The sequence below is a fragment of the Bactrocera latifrons genome, unplaced genomic scaffold (genome assembly GCF_001853355.1).
Source record: "Bactrocera latifrons isolate USDA-ARS-PBARC rearing strain unplaced genomic scaffold, ASM185335v1 scaffold_99, whole genome shotgun sequence".
Taxonomy (NCBI): Eukaryota; Metazoa; Arthropoda; class Insecta; order Diptera; family Tephritidae; genus Bactrocera; species Bactrocera latifrons.
In genome coordinates, this window is record NW_017537700.1 from 615,752 (window position 1) to 637,060 (window position 21,309).

A 21,309-nucleotide genomic window follows, 5' to 3' on the forward strand; every position below is an offset into this window, starting at 1 on the left:
TTTTTTTCATTAAAAATTGCAAATTGTTTATTTTCTATATTAAAGTTATGCGCTTTTCCAAACTTGCATAAAATTTAGGCACACCCGAACATCATTTGTGACTTAAGCAGTTAAATATTTAAAATATTTCGTTTAAGTTTATTTACAAAAACAAACTTTATTTACAAATTTTCTACGTATACATATGTACACTTTAACAGTAATTAATATTTTTTTACATACGTGCTTAAACTTAATTATATAAATATATATATTTGTTCTTAGCGTTTACATACATTTCGAAAATATTATTGTATTATTTTTCTATTAATATTATTTTTAAATTTATTTTTATTAATGTTTTTAAGGAGAGAATGACTACTGACGCTTTTACTTTCTAACGCGTAAAAAACTCGCACACTTTTAGTTACTTTGTTGTTAGTTTTGAAGGTATAAGTGAATATGTGTTTACTGTGGGTATTCACGATGAAAGTTTTTATAAAAAACCAATGAAAAATCACAGTTATTTTATATTTGCTGTGCCTTCAACTGATTTGTTTTTAATTTTATTTAAGTTCTTAATTTTTTTCAGTGTATTGCGGTCAACATGAATACCCTTATAATAATTATAAATAAATAACTTTCCTTTTCTCTTTATAAAATTGTACTTATTTGCATACTATTCATTGTTTATTTCATAAATAACTCGCTGCTTCCAGGTTTACGCATATCGTTTGAGGTATTGCTTGTGCTACTTGAATACCCCCAACGCACCGACTACATTGACAGCAATGTACACAAGCGCATGTACACATATCGATGAACACAACCGTTAACGGTTGCAAATTGCCATTAATTGTTTGTATTGTTTTGCTCTTGACTAAATTATTTGTGGTTGCAGTGGACTATTTGCTAGACTGCGCCTGCGCGACTCTAAAATAAACCCTTTAACGACAGAGTAACGCTTGGCATTTTCTCTACTACTTAACCCAATCGACTGCTGTGCTGCACATACATATCTGCATTCATACGTTTAGCTTTGAAATAACACCGCCAACAGCATCCAATCCGCGCGAACTGCGGCGCACCTCAATTGTTGGGGTCCTTATTGTAGTCCACATACACGCGCACCACTTCGCCCGAGTACTTGCGCTGCGATGGCATGAAGTAGAAGTCGGGCGTGTCGGCGCCGCCGCTCGAATTCATGCGCGGATCTTCGCGTGAACGCGAACCATCGCGGTAGTGGCGACCGTTGCGTTCGTCGCGCGCTGCATGCGCCGCTGTTGTTGTGGGTCGATGGCCACGTCGCTCTTGCGTGTAGTAGCCGGATGGCTGCATATTGGCGTGTTGTTGCTGTTGTGCCTGTTGACGCGGCAACGAGTAAGCGCGCTCGGCGTATGAGCTGCGCGAGTAGCCACGTTCATTGCTGCGTTCGCGTTCGTAACGATCGTAATGACCGTTCTCATTCACTGCGGTCGCAGCGGTGGCGGCGGCGATATTGCCGGTGCTGCGTTGCGCGCGTCCATTGCTGCGGTAGTCGTGCGTGCCGTTCTCGTAGTGATTGCGATTGCGCGAGCGGTGATCACCGTTGGCGCCGTGTCCGTTAGCGCCTTCGTAGTAAAGTTGCGATTTGCTTGTGGGTGAGTGGGACATGGGCAGCGCGGTTTGTGGTTGATTGTTCGAGTTGGATGCGCGGTGACGCGCCTTCTCTTTGCCCGAGGCGCCAACTGTGGTGGAGGTGGTGAGATTTTTCTCTTCAGTCTCTCCGTAAGGGTCGAAGGCGTAGTTGGTGTTCGAGGCGAATTCCTTCCACGGCGAGTTTTGTATGAGTTTATCCTGGAAAAGTTTGTTGGAAAAGAGTTTGCATTATTATTTATTGCTATTTTTGTTTGTGTGTGTAGCGCATAAAACAGCCAGCATATTGCGTTTGTTCGTTTAGTTTTCAAATATTTATGTATATTATTTATTTCATTTAGAGACGGACACTGACAAACGAGTCACAACGGCTTTGGTTAGAAACGGTTTATATTACATTGCCACAATACGGCAACTATACGCGAATACAGTTATATTCTTTGCTTTTAAGCGTTTAAATGTATGCGCATACAGACATACATACATACATACATATATACAAAAATTCGCTTTTTACATGAGCGTTTATTTACTAAAAATCTTTATCTCAAGTAACCAGTCATACATTTTGATTGATGCTATTTTGTTACATACATATGTACATACGATAATATAATATACAAAGAAAACAAGTCCAAGAAAATAGCCTAAACGTTCTTATTATTCTTATCTCAAGGAGGGACTAGTTCGCGCATATACAGACAAAAGGACATGTCTAAATCGACCCAGTTCGTCAAACTGATCATCATAACGTGTTTCGTGTGCTTCGCTCTATTTATGGTCAAAATACTAGGCCAACTAAGCGTACTATTCGCAACACCATCACCCATCTTGAAACCTAATATTCAGTTTTGGATAATATTCGACCGAATAGAACACGTCCAGCCTGCAGCGAAAAAATGATGGAACTGAGAGTATACACGAAGACCGTGGAGAGTCGATTCGGGGCCGTTCGCGGTGACTTGGACTGACGTATGGAACGACTTGAAGCATTTTACGTCGAGATCTTAAATTGAAAGCGTACAAAATACAGCCTGTGTAAGAATTGAAGGAGTTCGACTTTCCCAAGCGAAAAGTTCCAAAAAGATCCGAAGTTGTCGAGTTAAATTTTGCTCAGTGATGAGGTCCATTTCTGGCTTAATGGGCATGTAAACAAGCAAAATTCCCGGATTTGGCATGAAAAACTACCTGAATAGATTCAAGAGCTGTCAGTTCATTCAGAAAAACACAACGGTTGGTGCCGGAGGAACCGTCGGTCCATGTTTTTTCAAAAATGACGCTGATGAGAGGGTAACCATTAGCGCCCCATGATAACAGAGAACACTCAAATTACGTTTGTAATCGAGTGTCCACCAAGATCATATCATATCACACCGTTAGACTTTTTCCTGTGGGAATATGTAAAGTCTGATGTCTATGCAAGCTTTAATTCAGAGCTTGGAACAAAGCATCACGCGTGTCATTCGCTAGTTACCAGTCGAAATGCTCGAACAAGTCATCAAAAACTTACTCAACGGATGGCCCATCTGAGACGTAGGCGCAACTAACAGTTGAAAGAGGTAATCTTCAAAAATAAATACAAAAGATTTGCTTTCAAATGATAAAAATTTTTTTTCTTTAAAAATGTAGTGAACCTCGAAATAGATCACCGTTTTCTATAGTTGTAAATATGTAAAATTGCAGATCGATATCTCAAGAAGAGACTAGTTCGCGTGTATGCAGGCAGACAAATGGGTATGTCTACATCGATTCAGCTTATCAAACAATCATTTATATATAGTATATACTTTATAAGGTAGCCGATGTTTCCTTTAAGTAGTTACAAACTTAATATACTCTGCTCAGATTATAATCACGGCTTCTTTCTTAACATAGTCTACTTTTGAATCGACACGCTTCAACTCTTTAACCCTTTTCAAATTTCTGTCGAAATGACTAATTCAAGTTCCGAAACAAAAAGAAGGCCTACGTCGTCAAATTTGCGGTAGATGTGACAGAACAGTTGGTTACGTTTGATCAGTTTAGCAGAGTTGTGATGGCGAAGTTGGTGTTTTGTCTTAGTGAAACAGCACTATTTATGCACTTGGGCCATTTCTTTGCAATTCGGCGACGAATCAGCCAATAATTTGGCATAGTGATTATTTTTAATCCTTCTTTAATCCATCTAGATCATACCTTGTGATTATCAGAAAGCATTGATCTGCACCTTTACGCGCAATAGGCCAGTCTTCCCCTCTTCAGGTAAGTATTCAGTGTTTCGACGGTTACTTGTTCTTTGGAGTGTACCAGTTCATTCATATTTTGTCGAGACGTCATCCTTTTCGACTACTGTCTCAGTTATGCCGCGAAAGTATCGTTAAAACTCTTTAAACAATTTGTATGGTTTGATTCGAAGAGACATCCAAAACTCTGTGATTTCACTGCGAGATTAATCTGCCAAAAACAGGAATCTATGACAATGTACTACTCGATGGTACATTTTTCTTGGATAGTGGCCTCATCTGGCGGTGAGGCTATGCACTTATCACTTCCACTTCAAGTGGAAAAAGGGGTCATTAGGTAATAAAAAAAAAGCTGACACATACGAACGCCAAACCCTTTGAGGGTTTTACTATACTGACCTAGTACCATCACCCTGACTTGGAATTTCTCATGCACCCCCCCTCAATAATCCCAAAAATGTTCCACAGTGTAATGTATCGACTATTTGGTGACTAAAGTAAGAAATCTACCACTAATTTGTTAATGTACTATAATTAAAATATATACAAGAGGCTTACTGGAACTTTTGATACAAATACTGCACATAAAGATGAATAATGTCATTAGTAGTAGTTCCTCACAATTTGTTATGTATTTTGTACAAAGCTTTATTAACTAATGCTATCGGACTAATTTGTTACCACATTTTCCAGTTGAATGCGATATCTGCTAACTTAAAGATAAATGCTGATATGTAAGACGGATATAGCTTTACAACATGCAAACACTCGAAACTCAACGGGGTTGAGTTTAAAGTTAAGGAGTAGTGTAAATCGTGGGTGTAATTTTCGATTGAAAACTGATTTGAAAACTCAATGTGCAGAAGAGAGTGAAAACGGCCAGACGAATCTAATTCGGCGAATGGAGAGCGCGCCAGAATCGAATGCTCAAAAATAACTCGGAGCTGAGTCTCAGGCGATCCTTCAAGCCTCTGGAATACAGTAGTGTTATCCAAGCGGGAAGTTTTTCCGGTCAGGAAAGCGGTTGAGATAGCTGACAACGCGGCATCAGCATAAAGATGATCGATATATACCTCAACAGCCAGTCAGAAATTACAGCAATAATCCCAAACCGTATTGCTCTTAGAAGCAGAAATACAGAAAATGTTGTGGCTGGATTGTTGGGAAAGGAAATAGCTGATGAGATTGCCAAAAGTACCATCCGTCTGGCTACCGAACTAGTACATGGAATTGTAAGTCGTTAAAAACGATATACTATATAATGAATCTTCCGAGACGGCTGACAGACGGATCAGGGCGAGGTAGCATGACCTATTGACAGGCCACAACTTATTGTCATCACGTGCCAGTCTGATGGGTATAAGTAATGACGATAAAAGCAGAAAGCGCGAGCATGAGAGATACTTGTTTTTCTTCTATCCGGCTTTATTTAGAATTGGTTGTAGATATCTAGGAGCTTCGCAGTTCAAGAGACTAGACGAAGTATGAAAATCATGATATTAACATATGCTTACTTTGACCGTTGGTTTGACAGCTATCCCTCTAGGAAATTTATAACTCAACAGAATAAGAACTTTTTGTATTTTAATTAAATTACTTACAAAATTAACATCCATCATACAGTTGTCAACAATTATATAGAAATACTTAACTGAGTAAGTAAATATATTTATATATAGGGCTTATATGCAGTTATACATACATATGTACATAATGATGAATAAATTGAAGTTACTTGAAATGCGTAAACAAAATAGCAAAACACAAAATGCTGACTGGCTTATTGACACTAGAAACACACACATACATACATGCAAATATTTAAAGATGCCAGTTGAGAATTATATGAAAAGGAATGAGATTTTAGTGAAAGTTAATTTAAACATTGTAAGAAAGAAGAAGAACATTGATGGAGAGGTTAGGAAGTTGTTTATTTAACAGCAGAGTTTTCAAATGCAAACAAAAAAGTATTTTTAAAACATGCAAGAATATTAAAAATAATTTTTTTTAGGAAGATGAAGAAATTTTGTATAAAAAACAGAGAGGTTAACTGTGAAAGAAGAAATTTTGTTTGAAAAAATGTTATTTATGCGAAATTAGACAGTTAGGGAAAGTTAGTGGCGTGCGGTTAGAGGAAATGTGGATTTGCTTTTTGAAATACTCTAATTACCAATGCAACGTGTGAGCTTAAGACGGTGGGAATGCATTCAATATAATTGCGCTAGAATTGTAGTCAAATCCTCAAGTGCACCATTAGGCATTCTCTCAATAATACAAGCTGGTTAAAGCACACTATTTGTCAGGTATTTCATTTGATTTCAATTTTACAGCCAAATATAATTTTTTAAACGCAAGTATGTATATAGATAATATTTATATACTTATGTACATAAATGCATGTAATTTTACAAAGAATTTTGTGTTTTTTATTTTATGGATTTTGATTTGGTGATTTTTAGCGCCTCGCGGTATGAGTTCAGAGTTCGCTAGAGGGTTGGTAGTAGCGCTGGTGCAGCCGTTGCTGGTATATCCGCCATTCGTCGGGTATTACGTAAACAAGCTTTAAATATGTTCATACAATGTCGATATTAATAACGGGTGGGGTAATATGGTTTGAATTTGAAATATTTTGTCTTTTGTTTTTGTTTATTATGCACAAATGCAACACTTGTATGCATGTGGTGTTTATATATGTATGTAGTGCGTTTGGTATTTTGTATTAGGTAAATTTGTTTGGTATACATGAAAATATGTCAGTATGCTGTATGTGCGTTTACACAAAACGAAAGTTTTAACACACTTGAATTGTTTGAAATTTAACAAATTGACAAAAACTCGAGATTTACACTTATTTGCTTAATTATGAACAAATTACGCGCGAACTCACCTTTTGCGCTTTGTTTTTGCGCGATGTCTTGCAGATGGTGCAAATCGCTTGTACCAAGGCAATAAACACCAAAGCGGCGATTAGACCGAGCACTATGTACAGGCGCACTTCGGAGAGCTCAAAGAATGAAAGCAGCGTGTCCTCGCTGTTGTCGGCGACTTTGTCTAAAAGGAATTAATAAAATATATTTTAAAGATATACAAAATAATTTATTAAAAAATGCATTAATTAATATAATTAAGTAATTTAAAATCAATAATTTTATTATGTCTAAAAAATGGAGGAAAACATAATTTAAGACATTAAAAATTAATAAATTAAATAATTTATTATTGCAAAATAAATTTTACTAATTCCTCTCTTTTGTTGACAAAAAAGAATGGAGAAAAATGTATTATAAAGGCATAAAACGTAATTAATAATTTAAAATTTAATTAATATTTTAATTAATAATTTAAAATTATTAATTTTTTAATTCGATTAATTAATTGCTTTCAATGGTGGTTTTTTTCAAAAGGATAGTGAAATTATTATAGACAAATACATACAAAATTAGTTAATTAATTTTATGTTTTTTTAAATTTTAATTATATTATAGTTATTAATTAAATACATTAAATTAATTAATTAATTGAATATCTGTAATTTATTTTAATTAAATTCTAACTAGAAAATTAAAATAATTAAATTAATAATTAGTAATTACTTTATTAAATTAGTTAACGAAAGCAATTATTTATATTTCTATATTTAATTTCAATTAAATGATTAATACAATTTGAAATTGCCTAATTTTGCGTTAATGTATTTATATGTAATTTGCATTATAAAGAATAATTGAAAAATTTTAAATAATTATTTTATAAATGTGATTAATTAATCGCTTTTATCGGCGATTTTTTCAAAAGAAAAGTGAAAAATATGTATATTGTAGGCAAATATATAAAAAAATAATTAATTAACTTTATAATATATTTTTCCAATGTTAATTGAATACAATAAATATATAAATTAATTCAATTTAATTATTATTAATTTTATTTAATTTATTTTAACTAAATTCTATTAAAAGAATTATTAGTAATTAATTTATTTAATTCTAAAAAATTAAAATAATCAATATATTAATCGCTTTTATCGACTATTTTTTAAACAGGAAAGTGAAATACATACATAAATTAATCGAATTTCTGTATTTCATTTTAATTAAATTCTGTTAATCGCCCACTTACATTCTAACGCCTTAAAGTCCAAAAATTGTGGATCTACGGTAAGTGAGCCCACTTTACCGGTGGCAATTTTATCCTGCAACGCCGCTTTTACGATGTCACCGCTTTTAGCAGCGTCGCTGTTATCCGCGCCAACGGCGTTTGTCGCCAACGCATGTCCTTTCTCATAATCGGCTCTATCGAACATAGCCTGCAATTTGGCCACCATTGTTGTACCTTGCCTGTTTGAGTGAAATTGAAGAAATTCGCATATTCAAAATATTATAAAATTTGGCAATCTTAGACCTAAGATACACATACCTATATTCATATCAGAAAAAAGGGGAAACCCTTTACAAACACAAACAAATTTTAATTAATCAATATATATCGATCTGAAGGCATCAAACATAACAGGGAAATATTACATTCTCTCAGATAGTACCGCAAAAAATAAAAAAAAGTTCCGAATATAACTGTAGCAACCGTACACTGCTGCAAGATAATTTTTCCAGACGCACCGGCATAACAATATTTATCTACTTTGAGAGCGTTCTTTTGCTCTTATATGAGATGCAAAATGTGGTATTGGAGACATATCTTCATTTATCAATCTGTTTCAAAGGTGTGTCTATCTGTCTTTACTCAAATCAAAATAACCAAATTCACTTTTTATCCGTTACGGGTTGCTTATTCCATCGAAACAAATCATACAGCTTGTGAACAAAGATACTTAGCATTCTACGAATGAAATAATTGAGCCGTTCATTCTATACTGTATACTATAGCCGAGTTAAAAACAGCGCGCCAATTGTTTCTTCTTTTCCAGCAATAGGTAGAAGAAATCGCACTATAGGGAGTATCCATATCTAAAACCTCGCTTGTTATCGAACGACTCAGAGAGGTCCTTGCTCAACGTCAGCTTATACAGCCGTATTAGTTTTTCGAGGATACCAAGTTCAGACATAGCGACATAGGTGTTGTTTCTTTTCATGCATCTTGTCTGTTCTTCGAGGCCGTATGTGAATAGCTCGACCAGTAATCCATCGACCCAGCCTTTATCGCTTAACATAACTCCGACCATGTGACACTAAAAATGTTCAAAAGTTTATCTTCCAGTGTAGAGATTAAACTTTTTATCATTACGTTGCATTTGTGTGCCTCAACATTCGCCCTAATACAACATATTTAGATCCAGTAGTTCAGTAGCAAGATCAGCCACCATGGAACTTAATGAAAATCATCTTTGTAATATCTTAATATCCAGGTAACACTGTATTCTCATTATTTCGGATTATAGCAACTTATTCCTAATAAATTTATATAAGTACATTCCCGATTTTGCAGTTTGTAGTCTTGAAATAAAAATAGTAAATATCTTTTAATTCGGAAAAAACTCTTTCAGTTGAAATTCCCACCATTTAAGTTTAATACTGTATTTTTCTATATGATAAGTGAAGTTGTGAAAAAGATTTACTATTTGGACTCGTTTCTTTTATTATTGCCGTGAATCATTATCCGTTTTGGTCTAATCATGAAGATAATAAAATAATACTTTCGAAGGAAAAGCCCACCCTGGAGATAGAGTGACAAAGAGAGAGAGAAAGAGAGAAAGAAAGGGAACCGAGTATTTCAACGACTAATACGATGCGACGAGGCCAACAAGTGTACCCAATATAACTTCTTTAATAAAACAAATTGGTTTAATTTTTAAAATAATATTGGCTGCCTACTTGGTGAATTTTTCTAAATCAAATTATGATATAATAATAATACTTCACTTGCTAAGTGTGATACTTTAGGTGGGCCAAAAATCTTATAAATGACTGATTGTTAAGTTAAACATTACTTACTTTTCAAAGCCGACAATTTCCGTCTTATAGTAACCTGGTATACTATTTAGCACACCATTGAAAGAGTCTGAAATAGTAGCGGCCAAGTTATTGAATTCCACTGTACCAGGTTGTGGTGCCTCGAACGATTCGGCGAGTTTCATGAGTTTTACGCCAACAGCATACACAAGTCGATCAGGAGCTGGTGTTGCTGTGTTCATGATACTCTCCAGCTCTTTGAAATTTTTAAAATAATTTATAAATAATATATTAAGTGATTAAGTTCTCGGAACATACCTTTGCCGCAGGACTTAATGCAGACACGTGTAGACGAAATGGTCGGCGTACGTTCGTGCTTGGCCATTTTCTTGTTCACAGCATGGAATGCTCCACCGAGCACAGGGAAGAATAAATAAAGGCAGTGATCATCGGTGAATGATAAATCCTGCAATAGCGAATTTAGAATAATTAATTTAGAATAGCAAACTTTTACTTGACAACCGTTTCGTCTACCTGCTCATCATTGCTAACACGCTTACGATCGAATTCCAAAATAGTCACACCGTACTCAATGCGTCCAGACGGTGTGCCGATAATATCTTGTCGCACATCCAGTTTTGGGGCACCATAACCATTAATCCATGTATCCATTAGGAAGGGACGTCCATTGCGATCCACCCAACCTATAATGGCATCGGTTTGCGACATTTTCTCATCATCGCTAAAGCCAATGCCGGTCCAAGTCTTTGTGTTCGAAGTCTCGATGTGCCAACGCATCACATCACCGCGTCCCACCGTTTCCCATTGAGCATAATATTCGCAGGTGTGATTTTCAGGCGAACAATTGCTTGGATATTTCCAGTGACCCATGCAGTCGTTGTCTAACAAATTGGTGGAGGCCTCCGTTACGCCATCTGTAGTGGCAGCTTTTTCTTTTTCTGAAATTAATGAAATCAATGCTTAAATTGACAAAGTTAAACAACGTTTGGACTCACCGAAGAAGTTCAACTGTGTGACACCACGTTGCATTTTATGTCCGTGATACTTGAGCTCGTCCGGTTGATAGAAGTCTTTCACGGACGCAGCTTCTGTTTCGATACCTGAAGCTGGTACGTGCACATATTGACCGGGCTCTTGACCCTTTGCCCAGATGACGTGTGTCAAAGCATCGTCCAAAGTATGATCTGTTGGCTCAGTGGCTACGAGTTTCTTGCGGAAGATGATTGTGGTTACACCATTTTCTTCAAAACCAGTACCGAGTGAAAGATCGGATTTGCCGCCGTAGAATTCGTCCTTGCGTGGTGTGGAACGATCACGTGTATAGTAATCGCCCACCCTGCTAGCCATGCCGCGTGCCGAGCCAATAACTATATCTGTACAATCCATGGGATTGAAATCGAATTTCGGTGTATATGGATTCAGTCTCAATTTAGGTTCTGCATAAGAAATAGAGAAGTAATGTGAACTTATTTGTGCTTTGTAAAATGTAAGAAAGAACAAATAAAATTATGCACTAGTTTTAAGTGCTTGGTGCTAGAATGGTGCTGGGTGTAGTGGGTACAGGAAATTATTATGTAAATGAGTAGTGCGGATATATTTACCACTTTTGGTAATAGCTTGTTTGGTATGCGGTTCCGATTCAGCTGATGGCTCGGGTTTAGGTTCTGGCTCTGACTTCGGTTCCGGTTCTGCGGACGGCTCTGGTTCAGCAGATGGTTCAGGTATTGAGAATGGTGCTGGTTTAGCTGACGGCTCAGGTTCGGCGCTTGGCTCTGGCTCTGATTTTGGTTCCGGTTCTGCTTTTGGCTCTGGTTCTGCGCTAGGTTCCGGCTCTGACTTCGGTTCTGGTTCAGCGCTGGGTTCAGGCTCTGCCTTTGGCTCGGGTTCTGCTTTTGGTTCGGGCTCCGCTTTTGGCTCAGGTTCTGCGCTGGGCTCGGGTTCAGCCGAAGGCTCCGGTTCTGCTTTCGGTTCTGGTGCAGCTATTGGTTCGGGTTCAGATTTTGGTACGTTTTCAGTGCTCGTCTCTAATATGTTATTAGTATGGCAAAGGGAGTAAAATATTTTGGAAGTATTTGAAGTGCGATTAATACGAGTGATTAATACAGATATTAGTGTTATATACTAGTTTACACAAGTGAGGTGTGCTTCTACTTTATTATATTTATAATTAAAAATACTATTTTTTACATACCTGGAGCTTGACGTCGGCTGCGCCCTACTGAGGAACTCACGCGATATGACACACTTGTCGCAACCGATGTAACACCCTCCATACTCTGTAGCTGATCATCCTCATGTTTAGCCACGCGTTTAGATTTCGTGGATGCAGCTGGTTCTGGTTCGGCGCTTGGCTCCGGTTCAGCTGTAGGTTCCGGTGCCGGTTCCGCGACAGGTTCGGGTTCAGATTTGGGTTCTGGCGTCGACGTAGGCTCAGGTTCCGCTGATGGCTCCGGTTCTGCTTTAGGTTCAGGTTCCGCTGACGGTTCTGGTTCGGCTGATGGTTCAGGCTCCGCTTCTGGTTCCGGTTCCGGTTCTGCTGATGGCTCTGGTTCTGCTTTGGGTTCTGGTTCAGCATTTGGTTCGCTTGCGGTCAAGGTGGTTTTCAAATCTCCAATGTCACGTATGAGCGGAAAATTTTTGCACTCGCCGTTAAGTGAATTGGGACGCCAACCTAAACCTACCCAAGAGGTGCCATTTACTTTGAGTACAACCTCAATTTCCTTATGCTCTTCTAACAAACGCCAATACATTTGATAATCTGGCGATAATTGTTTCATTGAATAGGCCGACATATCTAAATCAGTAGTCCTAAAGGGTGATTTCTTATTACAGCCGATGCCATGCCAACCAAAATTACAATAACACTGTTTACGTGGCAGTGATGTACCGGCAAGATCAATACATTTGCCTTGATTACCACAGTCCTGATTGCTGATGCACTCATCTTTGTATTGACACTGCGGGCCATAAAAGTTCTTGTCACATTTACAACGTGAAGGGAAATATTTTCCATTGCCCGAACAAGTCTCGCGAAAATCTTTGCGATTCTTTATATCAACATCGGCGCAAGACCAAAAACGATAACCATCCGACCATTCATCAGCTTGACGCAGTAGGCGCAGTGTGCAGTTCAAGCACTCAAAATCTTTGGGTATGCTCACCTGAAAGGACTGGGCCCTATGTGCAGGTAGATACAATTAAATATAGAGTTATTATAAATAGCAAAGTTTGGCGGACGTTCTTGAAGTACTTACGTAACGTCGTCGCGCACGAATTCGCCACCATTGACGTGCGGTGTTAGGTCCAGCACTGGGCGGTCGAGTGCGTCAAGTAATTGCAGCCGGAAGCCGCCCTAAAATTAAAAGTGAATGTAAAGTTAATTTAGTAATGCAAATTTAATATTAGATAAATTAAAATGTCCGAGCAAAAATGCCAACTAAAATATTTTTAAACCCAAACGCAATAACTTATACAAGCATAATAATTTCTGACTAAAAATGTAGGTAGTGTGTGACATAAAGTAATTGATATAGATACAATATCTCGTATACTGGCTGGGGAAAATAGAGCTTAAAGTGAGTGGGTTTCGTCTCTCCGTCACATCTACAAATCAAATCAAACCAGATCAAATTCCATTTTTTGGTCGAGGAGAATATTTTAAGTTACTCAAAAATTGCGTCAAAACTTACGATAAAATTGTGAGTTTCAGGATTGCAATACAAGTGTTGCCAAAGTGGCCCATTTCGTGAGATAACACGTTCATCAAACTCGCACTCAATATATCGATTGTGACTTTCGCTGTGTGCCTTGTGGCGCCGTCCTGTTTTAACCACATTCACAGTAACGTGCCGGTCTTGATCATGATGGAAGAAGTACGGCCCAATGACGTTGCCGCCCCATAAGACGCACTAAACCATATTTTGTTCGGGATGCAATTGTGACTGATGGAGTACTTGTGGGTTGCTGCATGACCAATAATGCATATTGACGAAGTCATTCAGTCAAAAATGAGCTTTTGTCGCTGAAGTTGATTTTTCGATGAAAATCCGTATCATTTTCAAGTTCACGAACATACCACTGTTCTGGTGGCCAAGCGGCTTCAGTTCTTGCTTGAATTTGATGTTGTAAGAATGTAGACCAAAAGCTTTTCGCAAAATAAATCACAACCATGTCGCAGAAATGCCCAATGCTTGAGAATGCCGTGTGAGAGACTGATTTAGGTCTTCTTCAATTGATGCGCTAGCGGTAGCAATATTCCTGCTACAGGCACTTCTTTCTCTTACTGGCACGAGAAAATTTCGTACTGTGCTTGTGCATTCAAATTCAAAATGTTGCTCATTTGTCGTAGTTGCTCATATCGTACGACTTTATTATTTCAATAGATATCTTAACGAAATTTCACATCGTTTATTCTTGAAGCCAATGTCACAATCTCTGAACGAATTCTTCAGTTCGAACCAATATGGTAAATAGATCAGTCTGACAAGAGTTTTTTGTCCCACAACAACTATTACAAAAACAGTATCAAAAACTCTTAAAACAAAAATTTTTTTCATTAGGTCATTATTATTATATTCCTTTAATGAATGTCGGGCACATACTACACAGTTCCGCTTTAACTTAGCTCTGCCTTACTAGTAGGAATTTCGTTTACTCATTCTTCATTATTTTTTAAATTGCTGCGCTGCAAAAGTGCAGCCATCTCCCAGATAAAAGTTTTTCAGCGGCACCTTCATCATGACTGGGTAAATAGGGTCCTAACGTGCTAAGTACCTATTAAGCATAAACCCATCTCAGGCATATGAGCGTGTCGTGGCGATATAATTTTTGTGTAATAATTATTATTTTGTTTTCTGAATTTTATTTTTAGTTTTTGCTTAACTCTTTTTTTGCTTTTGTAAGTGCTTATCGCGAGCAAAAGTCACAAACGCAAAGTGTTTAAGCGTCTGTCAGGCTCCAGTGAAGTTCTAAGTAGCGCTCAGTCGAGCAGCTATTTATGGGACTTACTAGCATACAGGTGTGTATAGGCATATATATATATATGTACATATGTATGTATATACTCAGTTACTTCCAAACGGTTCGACACTTTTATGACTACAGTCTGAATCGGAAGATGTTTGTATGGTATGTGTGTTCGTGTACGTGTGTTGTTATAAAAAGTCAGTCAACGTAAACACGTCTGCCGCCACTGAATTGTTCTTGAAATGCAGTTATTATTCTTTCAAACAATATATGAGAATTTTAACACACTTCGCCGTATAATTGCATTATTATATATATATATATATAATAATTATATGTGTGTGAGTTTTTGCGAAAAGTAGCTGCTGAAGCCTATACGATCACCCGCACACACGCGGAGTCTACAGTTTTTAATTATTGGGTAAGCAAAAATTATCTGGGAGCAATACATATAGTTTAAGTATATGTTAATATATGTATATATATTGTATGTATATATTGTAAATATGTTTGTATGCCGATATACAACCATATTAAGTTCATCTACGACTCTATTCGTTGTGTGTAACGCTTATTAAATAATAGCATCTTTTATGTATGTATGTTGGTATGTACGCATAGCATAAAGTGGCAGTAAACAGTAAATTTTAATGAATGAGAACTAAAACAGCGTCACCTGAAGGCGAAAAATTGCCGCAACACCAGGTTGATGGTTACTTAATTAGAAGATTAAGGAAAACTAATAGAAAAAACGAAAAACAAAAAACAAAGCGATAAAGTAAAAAATAAAAAAAAAGATAAAACAAAGCAAAGCATTCATAGTATTGTAAGGCACCAAATACTTCTTCAGCTGTAGTTTCTTAAAACGCCATGAAAAGCTAAGAATTTCGAAATTTGAACTTTAAGATATGAATTCCCATATGAATAAACCTAATACAAGCTTTGATCAAATTTAACCCGGACTGACTATTGATCGACTGACTATTACCTATTTACAACTAGTAAATACAAATTTTTATTATCGCCTTCAAAAGATACTCCTGAGCCGATGCAATTAATTTTGCCATACACTTGTTATAAACTTTGGCTGAAATGACCTACAGTGCATTCAGTGCACTGCAAGTCAACAATCATCGAAATGGAGTGAAAATAATGAGCCGAAACCAAAAGAGCCACCCAAAGCTGCTCTAAAAACAACGTGATGCTCATTATTTTTTTCGACATTCGTGATTTGTTTCATCATGAATTTGTTCCGGAGAAACAGACGGTCAATAAAGAGTTCTCTTTGGCCGTATTGAGTCGTTCATGTGAAAACATTCGTCGAAAACAAGCAGAATTGTGGAAGAACAATTCATGAGTTTTACCCGAAACACCAACCAGAATTGTTAAATCGATCCATACGAGATATTGAGATCCTCTGCTTTCTCTCTGCTGAAAACTAGCCAGCTTTCCTTGGAATGAGCCCTTCGCAGCGAACCAATTTCTTTTGTATCATGTTATTATTCTAGTTTTAAAACTCAAAATAGTTTAGTTGCAGAAGGCTAGAAATCAAGCATAACTTTCGATACTTGTAAGGAGAATGCATATACATTGTGACCAAAATGCACCAGGAAATGGTAATTAAATTCCCCGAATAAATGTTATTTCAGAAAAAAGTCTATTTTTCGAAGTTGGAAGGACTGCCCTAAATGGCAAATGTGAGAACGATCTGTCAACCAGTTTTGTTATAACAGCTGTTTAAGTCAGTACATCTCAGTAGTACGTTGCAATTTTTACAATGGGTAACAATATCGAACAAGGAATTTTGTATTTTTAACTAAATTTCATGTGCGGAATGACATGCATTGTTCTGGACGACCTTCGACCTCTTCAACTGATGAATATTATAAAAGAATGTAGGATTTGATGCTTGAAAACCGTCAGGCAAGTGTTAGAGGGATGGCAAGAGAGCTCGACAATTGTGACCGATTTTAAAGCCAAAAACTTAAGGAATTCCATCAACTACCATATTCACCAGATTTGTCTTGTTGTGATTGTGTGGAACCGAATCGAAACGAAGAGATAAAAAAAAATTTGCTGAAAGAGCTGAAGACCATTCCAAAAAGTACTTCTGAAACATGTTTCGAGGAGTGGAAATTTGTATAAAATTTGACTTCTATTGCCAATTCAAGAGTTCGAGTTATGGAGAATATCGAGTTATGGATGTTTAACTGTATAGGTACAGCGTCAGCAATATTTCCACCATTCACGAAAGCGAGACAAACAATTGTGCTATGACCCGAGAAAGGGAGGGGCACTTGACTTATTGGTTCTCGAAAACATTCGAAATTATATGCATTAAATGAAATAAAAGTATCTGAAATTCGAAAAGGGAGAGTTAACAAATTGTCCAATTTATTGCTCAAAGAATATTTTAGTTTACGTTCAGATTCATTTCAAATGATATCGCTTTCAAATACAAACAACACAAAGTTATTAGTTATCTCATATTATAAATTGTCATATAGCAACCACATCTCGGTGATATTAATGAAATTATTTATCATTTAAATACGATCTGTTGTTTTATATGTATTATTTAGTTCAAATCAAGTATTTTCATATAATAAATGCGTGATAATATATATATATGTATATAAGCACTTAAATGTCTGAATTTGAAAACTTGATAAAGTTTGTTTTATCAGCAACTCTAATCGAACCAACGGTTGGCATATATTGTACCCCTGAATGAGCCCCTATTGGGTGCAACACACTTATATGCTGTCAGATATGCATTTTTCTTAAATAGTTGTGAAAATGAAGTGAGATCTTGAAGAGAGTAAATTTGATCTTGTCAATTAAGCGATTAGAGTGCAGTGCACAGTATACAACATACTATATAACATATATATACTGATGAAAAGATTCAAATTTTTCCTCCTCCCTCTGGCGCCTGGTATAACAAATATGAATTATATTAAAAATAGAAATATTGAGGACTTTTGACTGAAATGTTTTACACAAATTTTATAACTTCTACCGTTCCCTAAGCCCAATATGAAATGCGTCATAGAATCGCAGCATGTATAAGTATGTATGTATGTATATATGGAATCTTTGTGACGTATATCTACACTATCAATGTAATTTTTATAATTTACACCTTAGCGTTATAAAAATAATTGTTGTTTTCGCACATGCTCCTCAGTTAAAATTGTTATCAGATATGACGTTAACACCATAAGTTTAGTCGATCAGTCGATATATGCCTTTTCTTGAGACATATGTATAGTACAGCTGGTTAAACAAATGGAAGTTTCGTAGTTAACAAAAGCGTTGACAAAACTTTTTCGCAGAATATGTGGGGAAATTGTTATATTACAACGGATGCATATTACTAAGTAAGCTCATACATGATTTACAATTCTGAAATGGACAGATGCCTTGTAATAATGCCACCAAACACCGGTTTTCGGGTATTTAGGCCCATTTGGGTTACATGGTGTGACGAGAGATCACACATTTTCCAATTCCAGTTGTTGTCAGTTCTTTAGAACACATTAATCTATCTGCCACTATGATCTGAAATTTTGAAGATATTTCGTGAAATAAAAAACTTCTCCATACATGGATTAGAGTTTGATCGATCAGTTTGGAAGCCTTGTTTATGCTGCTTTTTTAGTGAGCCGATATCGCCGGTTCCGGAAAATGAGCGGCTTCTTGAAAGAGAAAAATTTCAGATTGACGTTTAGACGGACAAATAGACAGTCAAGCGGACATGGCTAGCCGACTCAGATACCAAATATGTAAATTTGTCCTATCTTTATTATGTACAAGTATGTATATATGTGTAGGTTAGGTTAGTCTAATAGGGCTAATAGTATACTGGTTTTTGTCCTTTGCGATACCAGATGGAGTTCAGGAGGAGTAGTAGTCTGCATTTGACGCGAATTTTGACGAACTCTGTGGCTTCACTATCGATACCTCCTCTGGTGTATCATACCGTGGAGATACTTACAGTATATTCTTTTTAATGCGGGACAAGTGCATAAAAATTGCTCTATTGTTTTTCTGTTGCCTTGCTCTAGATATTTCTTTCAGTCTATTTGATCTGCCAGTTTCATTCTGTAATAGTGTGCCGCCGCCAGTCAGTGATCAGCTAGTATTCCGATCATGTTTCTACAGTCTCTTCTACTTTTGAGTACTTCCGATTTGCCGTTTTGAGCATGAATGAGCGCAGTAGAAGTGAAGTTGCTTATTTCTGCAACACTTCCACTGCTGTCTTGCTTCCCAAGAAACTTCTGTCCGATGTGCGATACGAGGTTACTGCCTTGATTACTGCTTAGCTGTCTACGAAGATGTTGACTCTCGAATTGCCTGCAATTGCATTAGAGGCCAGCTCCGTGGCTTACGCAATAGCAAATACCTCAGCCAGAAATATACTGCAATGGTCCGGCGACTTAATAATAAAGTCTGCCTTATGCCTAACTCTGAACAGTATATCCCTGCACCAACTTCCTCCTCCATTTCCGAGCCATCCGTATAGCATCGCAATTAGCATAACTTTACGCCAACCATCTTTTTCTATGTTTATTTTAAACCTCCTTTCGTAGTTGAAAAGTGGGATCACTTTATATATGCATAATATATAATTTATTTAGAAATAGACGCGGTTAAACCACTTTCAGCATTACACTTCATAACAAATAAATAAATAAGAAATTGAGATAATTAATTTCACAAACAATCAAATTTATCGTGCTCATGACATACTGAAAAAAAACACGACATATTTTAGGTAAACATACACATACATGATACCTGGGAGATATGCCACACCTGCACCCGCCATCGAGTATGCGAGATGCCCACTTGACGCAATCTTGAGAATATTTTGATCGTGATAATTTTTGTTTCTTCTTCATCATTTCACCACTCAAATTGTCAATATTTTGCGTTTATATATTTCTGTTCTAGACTTATTAATCAGTAGTCTTTGGTGGATTTTAGAGTGTTAAAGTTGTCGCGCTTTTCTTCAATGCACCTTACCTTATAATATTAATGTTATACAAGATGTTCGCGTTCGCAAATAAAAATACTATATACGGTGTCCTTTTGTTCGTTTTGCTTGCCTTGACGCATGCAACGGCCGATGAACACTCGGTTAATCCAGCAGTGCCACGAACGTGTTACAGTTGTGAAGGCATCAATTGCTTGCGAATCTCACAATTGAATGCTACGAGCGATTGCTTGGATTTGTTGGATTATTGTGTGACAGTTTTTAGAGGATGTAAGTGTATTGATCAATGAGGGTGCAAAAAAAAAAAAAAAAAAAAAAAACAACTATATAGGTATCTGAAATGAAAAGTAAATTCCAAGCATTGCGTTTGATCCATTATATATATAAGCTGCTGTCGTCAGGATTTAAAGAATTCCGAGCCAGTTAAAATACATATTCTATTCGTAATTATGTAATTTGGATTTTTCCATAACATTTGCGTACAAGATTCAATGGCAAGCCCACGTGTTAGTGTTCATCGGATTTCTTTCATAAAAAAACGCATAAGTTCCATTGATTACCAAGTATAGTTCAAGTTTAATCCAAGCTGCTTATTTGTGCCTTTTTTCAAATTAGTTCCAAATTGAAAAACTCAAGAATTCCGAGCCAGTTAAAATACATAACTTCATAAAGGAAGCCGGAGTATGCAATAAATTTCATAGTTTTTTAAGGGAACAGAACATAAAACCCCTGCCTGATGACTGCCAAGCCAATTTTTGTTAAACTCATATTAATCTCACAGTTTTTATCATAAAACCCTGAGCCTATGACGATCTTATAGTGCCTTGAAAATTGATCATTTGTCACATTTTAACTTTTTCTGTTTTTATAACCTAAAACAAATAGAGATATACATAGAAATATAGGTATATTTATATATAGACAAATGATCGGTATGACGGGACGACTTAAATCCAAGTGAAGGGTGTCCGTCCGTAACTTGAGTAAAAATTTAGATACCGTAATGAAACTTTATGTAATAAAGGGAGGACCGTATTCCAGATGGGCGTAATCGGATCACTACCACGCCCAAAAAAGCACCAAATTGAGATAAAATAGTGTAATTTACAAACAATTTGAAGAAATGGATGAAAAGATTTTCTAAAACACGAAAATACAAAAACTAAATTCGCTGAGGACAAATTCTATTGACGGTGTGCAAATGGATTAAATTCGATTATAACTCGCCCATTACCGATTAAGAGTGCGGAAATCAATACATAAAGCACCAAAGGCATTTAATTTCAAACTGAGGAAAGTACAAGGCTGAATAGGATCTGGTCACAAAATTAGATGATGATCGTGACAAAGCGCACATATAGGAGGAATCAGTGATGATCAAACAAATTCAACCAATTTCGGTATATAATACTATACATTCCTCTGTTCCAACGCGAAAATAGGCGAAATCGAATTACAACCACGCCCACTTTCCATATAACGTAATTATACTCTCGCAACAAAGTTGCTAAAGAGAGTATTATAGTTTTGTTCACATAACGGTTGTTTGTAAGTCCTAAAACTAAAAGAGTCAGATATA

The 21,309-nt window shown here is 36.5% G+C and overlaps 2 protein-coding genes across 8 annotated transcripts in view; one reads left to right on the plus strand and one right to left on the minus strand.

The window, feature by feature from the left end:
* Window positions 1-21,309, minus strand: part of LOC108978007 — a 151,208-nt gene continuing 129,899 nt past the window's right edge. For 3 of the 7 annotated variants that reach the window (XM_018948042.1, XM_018948040.1, XM_018948041.1), the window contains 10 exons: window positions 13,018-13,115; window positions 11,955-12,940; window positions 11,365-11,787; window positions 10,759-11,199; window positions 10,277-10,701; window positions 10,061-10,208; window positions 9,785-9,998; window positions 7,956-8,173; window positions 6,724-6,887; window positions 1-1,815 (listed from right to left, as the gene is read on the minus strand). In XM_018948042.1, coding sequence (XP_018803587.1) covers window positions 1,069-1,815; window positions 6,724-6,887; window positions 7,956-8,173; window positions 9,785-9,998; window positions 10,061-10,208; window positions 10,277-10,701; window positions 10,759-11,199; window positions 11,365-11,787; window positions 11,955-12,940; window positions 13,018-13,115 — 3,864 coding nt within the window. In that variant the 3' untranslated portion in view covers window positions 1-1,068. Of the gene's footprint in view, window positions 1,816-6,237; window positions 6,397-6,723; window positions 6,888-7,955; window positions 8,174-9,784; window positions 9,999-10,060; window positions 10,209-10,276; window positions 10,702-10,758; window positions 11,200-11,364; window positions 11,788-11,954; window positions 12,941-13,017; window positions 13,116-21,309 lie in introns of those variants that run through there. The other 4 variants (XM_018948043.1, XM_018948045.1, XM_018948044.1 and 1 more) reach the window with 4 other exon arrangements.
* The window catches only part of LOC108978009, a 3,553-nt gene continuing 1,960 nt past the window's right edge, over window positions 19,717-21,309 (plus strand). Inside the window, exon 1 of the mRNA XM_018948049.1 lies at window positions 19,717-20,000. Within this exon, the coding sequence (XP_018803594.1) occupies window positions 19,772-20,000 (229 nt within the window). The 5' untranslated portion in view covers window positions 19,717-19,771. The remainder of the gene's footprint in view (window positions 20,001-21,309) is intronic.